Source organism: Nicrophorus vespilloides, unplaced genomic scaffold, assembly GCF_001412225.1.
Source record: "Nicrophorus vespilloides isolate i.1.1-1 unplaced genomic scaffold, Nicve_v1.0, whole genome shotgun sequence".
NCBI classification, from domain to species: domain Eukaryota; kingdom Metazoa; phylum Arthropoda; class Insecta; order Coleoptera; family Silphidae; genus Nicrophorus; species Nicrophorus vespilloides.
Genome location: NW_017096706.1, coordinates 44,620 through 54,474, shown reverse-complemented (window position 1 = coordinate 54,474; position 9,855 = coordinate 44,620). Strand labels below are relative to the sequence as shown.

The 9,855-nt window shown below is 33.1% G+C and overlaps 2 protein-coding genes and 1 long non-coding RNA gene across 5 annotated transcripts in view; 2 read left to right on the top strand and 1 right to left on the bottom strand.

Moving 5' to 3' along the window:
* The first annotated feature begins 440 nt into the window (after window positions 1-440).
* LOC108557945 lies at window positions 441-1,556 on the top strand. Its single transcript, XR_001890881.1, has 2 exons — window positions 441-1,065; window positions 1,131-1,556. It is a non-coding gene; the product is annotated as an uncharacterized LOC108557945 (long non-coding RNA).
* A 5,463-nt stretch (window positions 1,557-7,019) lies between these two features.
* On the bottom strand, window positions 7,020-7,884 carry LOC108557946 (protein OPI10 homolog). Its single transcript, XM_017914693.1, has 4 exons — window positions 7,785-7,884; window positions 7,598-7,727; window positions 7,358-7,549; window positions 7,020-7,296 (listed from the first exon to the last, which is right to left on the bottom strand). Exons 1-4 carry the CDS (start codon window positions 7,818-7,820, stop codon window positions 7,067-7,069), a joined length of 588 nt encoding a protein of 195 aa, XP_017770182.1. The 5' UTR covers window positions 7,821-7,884; the 3' UTR covers window positions 7,020-7,066.
* A 561-nt stretch (window positions 7,885-8,445) lies between these two features.
* The window catches only part of LOC108557948 (protein crumbs), a 13,753-nt gene continuing 12,343 nt past the window's right edge, over window positions 8,446-9,855 (top strand). For all 3 annotated transcript variants that reach the window (XM_017914698.1, XM_017914697.1, XM_017914696.1), the window contains exon 1: window positions 8,446-8,701. In XM_017914698.1, coding sequence (XP_017770187.1) covers window positions 8,656-8,701 — 46 coding nt within the window. In that variant the 5' untranslated portion in view covers window positions 8,446-8,655. The remainder of the gene's footprint in view (window positions 8,702-9,855) is intronic.

Sequence of the window (9,855 nt, the reverse complement as noted above, 5' to 3'; positions counted from 1 at the left end):
ACCTGCACATAATGATATACCAGTATCATCTTGTTACAAGCATATGTGCAGTCTCAGAATAAAGATCTTAATAATTATAAAGATATCCCAATATAAATAATAAATTTACAAAAAATCTATATCTGGTAAGTAGGGGGTCTACCCAAAACCGAAAAACATGGCAAGGGGTCAACGACACAAAAAAGTTTGGGAACCTCTGATCTAGATTGAAGGAACAAACGGTGGATGCGACGGGTCTTCAATTAACCCCAATTCGCATTTCTCATATGAAAGTGATCGCTGTTTATCATAATAAAATATTAATGTTTCTTTTTTTTATTAAATTAGTATGCGTCTATATTAAATTAATTATTTCAGATATAACACTTTGCGAGAATGTTAAGGTTTATACTTTCGTTAAATAATTAACGTAAATATTTAAAATTACATTAGTAGACAAAACCTGTTAATGTGCACGAAACATATAATTGCTAAAAAAAAACAGCTTTTACGATTCTACATTGACGTCAAAAATAGGTATAGGACATGTATTATTACGTATTATATTGTACACACATGGGTTAGTTAAGTTGACTGTCGGCATAGCAACCATAAAGTAATTAAGTAAGTACTCTTAATGTGTCCGAATTCATGTGATGTTTGGAGATGACTTGCGCGAAACGAGGCGACAAAAGCAACAAATTAATGAAGCAAAAACAAAGTACGTTCACATAAGAGACTTGTGTGTGGTGAATTAATCGCGACGATGACATCATAATAACATTGTTAAAGCCGCAGTACTCGGAAGATGCCTCTTTACCTTCTTCGTGCCGTTGGTTTCTTCGGGCATGTTAACAGGAATCCGGATGTACGACCCCTTTGGGAGTTCAACCCCTTCTTCGGCGCGGTGGATACAGAGGAACTCGCGCACAATGTTAACAAGGCTTTCTAGATTGACCTTTGAATAATTAAAGTCGGCACCGTCGCCCGATTTGAATGGAACATGAACAAACGTGCTGTGCGCTTCGAACGAGGGTCGAGCTAAAACTGGCAGTCGACTTCATACCAGCGAGAGTCCACCTATATGTACGTTCCATTCATGTCTGTTTACCTACCTGTCCCCCGTATCTTATCTTGCATTTTTTTTTTAGGGGCAGGACAATCTTTAGATTCCAATTGTTTATGTTTCAGGTACTCGAGGGAAAACACGTTGAATAAAGAAAATGCGTAACGTATATAATAAAAAAATAAAACGGTATCTGCTATGCACGTTTTGTAGAGCAGTAACAACACATCAGATGTCGAGATGAGCTCCGAACAACATAACATTATCGTGGGAACGTTGCGAATTCATATTTCACTCAGTCCGGTGGCAAAACCATTATGCAAGCAGACCTATATCGCAATTAACTTAATGGCGTAATCAGCTGGAACAATGGATCTAATTTGCATTTAGATTCAATTAGAAGATATCGTAACGAACTTATTGAAACATTTCCCACCGGAGCGAAGAAAAACGAGCGCAACTCCATTTATTTACCGATACCGAAATCAATATTAATAAATTATGCAAACTAGGTGGAAAATTGTTAATGTATTTCTCTTCGCCAATTAGGAGGCTTTTAATTGGAATCCGATAAACCGTTTTCAGTCGGAAATCATCAATTAAGCGAAAAACAAATTAGAAATAAATCGCAATTATGCAAGACAGTTGACGATGTACAAGATGTTTGGTACCGTACTTTGCACATTCCAGAGATAGAATTATCATCTGTTTACGCTCGGCTATGTAAATTGCACGCAATTACTACTATAAAGGATTTATATGATGAGAATAAAAAAATATACTACGATTGTTAATCGAATCGCGCGTAAAAAGAAAAAGGAGCGTTTGTGCAAATGGAATGGATTCGTTTCCGATTAAGAAATCTAGACTGTCGAAGGCCTTTATTTTATGCTTTCCAACTCGTGTCTGGTATGATCAATTTCCGATTTGCAAAAAAAACCAAATCCGTTCCGCAAACTGCAGCAACTAAACTAAAACATTCCACGATAAGATAATGATATAACAATGTTAGTGGAACGGTAAAATTTAATTTTAGTTTTCGCGGTAACATCGAGCGACGTCGGCCACCCAAAGGAAATAAAACGACATCTGGGGTTTTATGGGTTAATCAATTTTTCCTTCTGACGCAATTTCCCGTCCGTCCCTCCCAACCGTTTAATACACGATCGCAGACCTACTTACAAAGCCAAGATAACATGAAACAATTGCAAATGAAAAAAAAATGAATAGAATTGGGGGTGTGCGTGCAATTGTTTCAGTCATGTCAAGGTCTACTTTTACAATGTTTCGTACAAACAGTTTTTACGATACTAGCATATTCAACGATAATGAGGCAAAACAATTAGCTGTTGTTTTATTTATCTATTGATTTGCAGTTAATTACACACTTTTGAATCTATTCTTGGCTATCTAAAACCCAGTCACCTTTAAAGTGCGAAACCTTTAGAAATAGTTTAACATTTTGCAGTTCAAAGAATTTATAAAATTGGACAAAGCAAACAGGAAAACATTAACATATAATCAGTGAGATTAGATTGAAATGTTCTCCAGTTTACTCTCATGCAAACTACGCTCGTCCAAGTAGTCATCAATTTACGACAAAGTTCCGTTCATTAACTCTGGTCTTAAGTCGAATTTCACGCAAGAGATGTCGAGCATAAATATGAGTAGCAAATAATTAAACTTACTTCTTCAACATCTACACTTATTATGGATGAATGATCTATTAATTAGTAATTCTTTGATTATCTATGTTAATTTTTAGATATTGCATTTAGATAAAAGGCACAAATCGTTAAATAACATAACTTAAAATAATTATTTAAAAACATTGATTATATACATTATGAAATTACTAATTAATAATAATTAGTTTTAAGTAAATTGTTTATAATATGTGTATGTTGTTTTAAAAGTAAACAAAGTATGTAATACATAAATACAAATGAAGAGAAACATTGGACGTACTGGTACGGCGATCACTTTCGAATATATTTACATTGTACACGAAAAACGATACAACACAAAAGAGAACAGGCAGAAGAAAATTAAAAAAATTAAAAACTAATAAAGCTTACCTGAGAATTTGTCATGCTGCTTCGGCGAAAATAATAATCCAAAAAGAATGCTCCGAAAATTGCATGCAATATTTAAAAATGTTCACAACTGCAAAAACACCAAAAAAAAACAAATAATAATAAAAGTAAAATAAAAAAAATAACAACACAGGGGATGAAAATAAAAGTGGTGTGTACTAAACTAGTGCAATTACAGAACTAAAGTAGAAAATGTGGCGAGGAACAGATAATAATTATAATGAAACTATTACACTGTGTGTATGCAAAGTGGGGAAGAAAATGTATCGAGCTAAAGCCAACTGTGTGCAATTACGACGCAGAGCAACATGGGCAGAGCGTATAGTATCCACCAAGTGCTTGCCACTAAGTAAAACAAAAAGAGTGAGCTGCAAGTGCGCTGCCGCTCTTTCTCGCAGTTGTAGAAAAGAAAACGAAAAACAAATACATATATATATTTATATAAATAACTTAGGAACTGCCCACCACTCTCTGCGATTGCCACATAGAGCACCCTTTCTCCGAATCCGCTTTCAAAATGTAAATAAATAGAAGACATACACCCAAATAGAATTAGCAAATCCGTAACACCAACAACAAAGAACCTCGAACTAATTGTTACTGCGACTTACGAAACGATAATTAAACGCACCGATGTGTAATGCTCTCCGCAGAAGACGTTACACCTTGATGGATACAAAAAAAAAAGTGCTTTCGTTTGCTTCGGAGAGCCGAAAATTACGCGCGCCGCACGAATTTCCTGTTCGGCATGGGTTTAACAACCGTGCCGCATCTGAAGAAGAGTAAACAACAATTAGAAATAGCTCAGGAACTTTCCCACAGCATCTGCCGATGTCTTATTCTTCTTGCATTCTGCTGAAAAGCCTCTATTCAGTATTGGCACCGAGGTGTGGAAAGAGCGAGAAAGAGGTGAAAGGATCGTGGAAAGTGTTCTTGGCTGCGAAAGCAAATCGATTTGCCATTTTTTTATTGATTGGTTTCTAATTACACATTTTTCAACCGTGAAAATAAATGTACACATCTATTTATACGTGAATGTCTCATGATAACTAAATAGGAGGATGACTGTTGCTTTCTTTATAATTCTATCATCTTGACTCAGAACATTGCGATCGCATTAATTAATTAATTTGTTTTTAATAAATAAAGCAATAAATATGTAATAGCATTTCTTCAATAATATCTATAAAGAAAAAGTAATTTTCTAATGAATAACACGTAAATAAATAAAAGTGTAATCTTTCAATCAGAAAGTCTTAAAACTTTCCGTTAGCAACGCATGAATATTCAAGTGGAAATAATAAGAATGAATTTTTAAAAAATTAACTACACCAAAACTACATCAAATTATTGCATTTGTCATTAATTATGAGGTAAATTATTTATCCTTGTTTATACATGGAAATCTAAAAATAATATTTATTGTTTCTCGTTACGAAACAATACACAAACTATACTAATTACATAAGTATTGTTGCTTACAATTAATTTATTTATTCAAATTTATGCAATTTTTCAACAATTCGGTTGCTATGAATAAATTTCAAATAATTGATATAAAAATTTGAAATATTTCGGTTAACATACAATAATATGGAACTGTTCTATTATGTGAACTAGTTGATTTTAGTAGGGTGTTTCTTTGGATATGTTTCAAAGAAATGCCAACCCTTAGTTTTTTCGTATTGCAAGCTTTGAAATCAAGATAACAATAACACTAAGGGGATGAAATAATAATCATCGTTAATACTATAAGAAGTTAGCGGACTTGTAAGTAACAGGATTTATGGGAGTTGGCCAACTTGGAAAAAAAAGGGTCAGCACCGCAATGCTACAGGAGGCCGCCGCACCCTTAAAAACACCTGAGGATTTCATATAAAATAATGACTTACTTCTCTTTACATAAGCAAATATAATTTGTTAATTAGGAATAGTTACGATATTTTGATCGTTTTTCTTTTGTATTAATTAACAAAATAGTAATTAAAAAAATTGATATGGATATACGCAAACAAATTTAGAGCAAACATAAATATACCATGCAGAAAGTCGTAAAAAAAAGGTGAAAGTCTATAAAACTTTAGCAACCCTATTCCCTTACAAATATAGGACGTTCATAAAATTTTCAACGCGAAAATACATGAAATGAGAAACAACGAGCAATATCGACTTTTTTCGATAAGTCAGTCACGAATCTATATATACAAGTTATTAGTCATAACTTAATTATTTAAAAGTATTAATTTACTTATTAGATAAGTAATCAATGCCGATCGAAAAGTAATTTGATTCTACTTAAAATAGGCAATTCTTATGTTATAGTCTTCTTACTGGATCCTATTGGATTCCCTCTTACGCACATTTGAAATATTTGTCACCCCAATTAAAACTCCACCCTTTTCGCACACAGTAATTTCTTCGATTTTCCATGAATTGAGTAACATTCGTAGATCTGCTGGATTATTCAAAACAGAAACACCCATAATTACATACATAGCTTAATTACATAAATATTAAAATGAGCGTAAATTGGCAGGATCTCAATTAAATTACCTCCAACCACTTTCTACAATTACAATTATGCAACACAATTGACACCAAGACCTACTATGAATTAAAAAAAATACATGAATAGATAGTACGAAAAATAATCATAATAGAACGAGACAGTGAGATCGATGACATAATCACAAGATCAATTAAACAATTGAAGAAGTATTCAAATACACCATGATCCTAAAACACAAACTAAAAACCCAACAACCTAATTAACTAGAAAAATTGTGCAACACACTCACTCTGGTCGTCGGTTTCGTGCAGGATCGATTATCTATTGCGCTGATCAGCTTATCAGCCCCCTTGGCTGGAGATGCCTTCCCTAGGTTCCCTGTTTCCTGTTCACAAATCATAGCCGCGCACCGCTCTGGCCCACGGAAGAAATTCTAATGATGGCAAGTAAATGCGGCGTTACGTGATCCAAGTTCAAGAAACTTTCTGGCTGCGAACGGAATACAGAACCACTTACTTCTCAGGCCTAGTTTTGTGTTTGCTCTGTGCTCTGCAATGAACCCCAACCGACGCTTCTGGTATATTACCAACCTACTAGAACCACGATGGAAAATGTAATTTACAATAAGAATTATTACTTTCAGTAAACTAATTTAGCAGAAGCTTTTAATAATTTTTATTTGAAATGTTTATTTCCAATTAGAATTCCAATATATCTATTTATTATTTAATGGGTACTTCTTAATTTCCAAAAATTGGCAACACTTATCCAGTAATAAAAATTCAAAATTCTGACAGGTTTTCGTTAAATTATTATGTAGTCTTATTAAATTTATAGGCAACTGTTAATTAGTATTAGAAATATTTTAAACCATAATTTAATGTTTAATGCATTTAATTAAATAATATCAACAAACAAAATATTTTTTTTCAATTAATTTACTCTTATCTAATGGAGATAACTAAACTAATTATAATATATTTGAAGTATTCAATAATTATTGACAAGTTAAATATATGCAACTCAATCATCAACAAGTTGTTAAAAAATTACAAACATTAATAGTAGTCTAGGAAAATGTATTTTTTAATAGAATTCTATACGTTATGTACGTTGCTATAGTAATAAATAAGTGGGATTTATTTTAGAAATTATATTTTTATTTCTTTGTAAAAAAATGTGGCTTACAAAAGGTAGCTGTAACATTTTTCCGCAACCCAAAAAAAAAAGAAACTAATGCTAAAAACTCGTCTTCCACAATAATATTATTTAACAATAAATAATAATAATTTATTATTAAAATGCTTATTATAAAAAAATGTTATAGTTAAGTTAATGTAAATAATATTTACATTATTACATTCAGTTTGCCTTAAAAATTAGATTAGAGTAAGTAATAAATAATTAAGGGCAGCATTATGTCTTCCAGAAGTTCGGATTCTGGGTTAGCCTGCGCTCGAAGTTGGTGTACCAATTCTGCACGGTGGATAACGGCACATAGGTGGCAGAAGGATTGGCCATCATCTGCGATTGGCTCACGCTGTAGCTCAATGTGTAATTCATAAAGTTCTGCAGCATCTTCTGTGCAAACGTTACGTAATTGTTGTTCGTCGTCTGTTGCGTGTCTTGCATATTATTTAATTGCTCTGAAATTGCATGGAATTAATTAATAAGATAATACATGAATATAATTGTAAAGGGACAAACCAATGGAAATGCCGATCTGGGCATTGTGGCATATTGCCTGTTGCCCAAAAGTTGATACATTCGTAAAACCCTCCATCTCATGGAGCTTCTTCAATGTTGATATCTTAAAAATAGCCGAAGGTTTTTGATTGGAGACAAAGCCGAGTGGCTGCCAGTTTGGTGGGGCTGTTGGGTCCGGCCAGCTGAAATACACTGAATGCAGAGGTTAAAATGTTCAAGAGTTTAGTTGCATGATCTAACCTTGGCCCCCCAAACCTTCGGGGAAGGGCACAGCTCCAGTTAGGAATAGAACTATGTGGTTTATATTGTCGACATCAAGTATGGTTGTTAGGAATTGGGTCTCACTGATCTGCTGGAACTCAGTTTGTACCTGAAATTGATTGTTTAATACATAATGCTTCAGTTCTAATTGATGATTATTAATTACCAATCTTCCAGATACGATTAAACCAAACATTGCCATGGTGTAGAAGTGTAATCAAAATAGTTCTAGAACGAATCATTTGACACTGCCTTGAAATAGGTTATGTTATGTGTTTTTATTTTCTTTTCTATTTTTTTAAAACATTTTTATTTACAACATTTGGTTTGTAAGTTAAAATAAAAATCAAATTATACTTAAGTCTCAGTTAATTATTATTAAACGCTTTGAAACTAAAAGTAAGTTAATTTAAAGATCACCACTGTAGTGACATCTATTAGTGAGATTCTTCAATAACTAATTGTTACTTTAATTGTTACTTTTGTTATAGATCTTTTCTATTTGTTCAGTAATATTCCATTTTATTAATGAATATCTAATATTTAGTTTATCTTAATTGTAAGTAAATTAAAGATTAACATGTTAAGACTAGTGCAAAGTGCCAATCGTTTTTGGTAAATGTTTAAATTAAGATGTTTGTAGTTGTAATCTATGAAATTTATGTTATGCAATAGTTATAATGTGATTATGTAGCTTTATTGATATTTATATTTTGGAAATACTGCAACCTATGAACGCCATCTCTTGACCAGACAGTAAAAGCTGAAGTTGAAACCACCTGCCTCAGGTGGTTTCACCATGAGTCACCTGTCACGCTGAGGTTCGACCGTTTGGTGGGTTGATATTTCTTTCAGTTGTTGTCGGCTATTTGCGTGGTGCATGTGTACAGGTGGACCTAAACCAGATATGTGCTTGATAGTTGTACCTCTTGTTTAGTTGGCACGGTTGCTGAGCTAAATGTGCAGAAGGCCCCTGAGGCTGAAGTGACTTAAGTATTCTTTTCCTTCTGGGAAACGCAAAATTCGAGGATTTAGAAATGAGATTAACAATGGAAAGGATTATAAGTTGTCTTGCTTTCTTAGGTAAGTCGCATTAATTACATTCGATCTGTTTGTTGAGAGAGGAGAGGAATGAAGAGACTTGAATAGTGGTGTATAGCAGAAGAGAGACGAAATCAAACCACCCACAGGTTTTCCGTGAAACCTGGACCACAAACATTATCAACTGTTTGTTTTCCCTTCTGCTCGTTTGTTTTATCACCATGGAAATTACATACGCACTTCGTTTATCTCTGTGGTTTTCGCCTCGGTTACTTAAACACGAAGCTGTTAGCACGGCTGTGCGTATCGATATATTATTGCATTGCTCAATCAAATCGTTATGCAAATGCATACGCAGAGGTGAGTAAACCCCGAAGTGTATTCGCCTCCACTAATTCGAGAATCGATTGCACTTCTTTCACCTAGATTTTCCCAGAAGAGTCGATCGACTTACGATCTATGAATATGCATGCAATAGACCTTCATTGCATTCAGACTAGAACCGAAATAGTTGCATTAACAACAAACGAAAAATGTACATAAGCAGGCACGTAATAGAGAAATTCATAGAGAATATTAATTGAGTTTTCGTGAAAACAGATAAATCAGAGGTTGCGATGGAATTCCAAGCAGCGTCGTCGTCTTCGTGTTTCCGGTATTTCCAAAAACTTCTGTGTTTAATGCTGCGATTTACACAAATCGTTTTATTTTTATTTCTTGATGTCTATTTTTTTTTTAGCTTAATTGCGTTTTATAGGAAGTATGAATCATCTTCTGTTTAATTGTATTGTAAAAGTGCATCCTTGGATTCACTGCATTTCAATAATTTAATTGGAAGATGTCTACAGTTATTTCTATTAATTCAGTGAATCTACTTGAACTTCTTCTTTGCATACTTTACAAATAACCATTATTAAGTTAAATATGATAATACGTCTGCATTCAGTAACACATTTAACATTATACCTGTAAATTTATAATTATTTTTAAATATAAGAAATTATACTGGTTTTGTTAACATGAAAATATAAAATATCAGTAACAAATATTTTAATTTTCAAAAAAAAAAACATTACAATTACATACATATAGATAACATTTGTTAGTATTAGCAAAATAAATTTGATATCCAATGCTAATTAATTTCTAATTACAAAATTACGTTCCCGTTTGTCTTCGTTCTGGTTCTTTGTTAT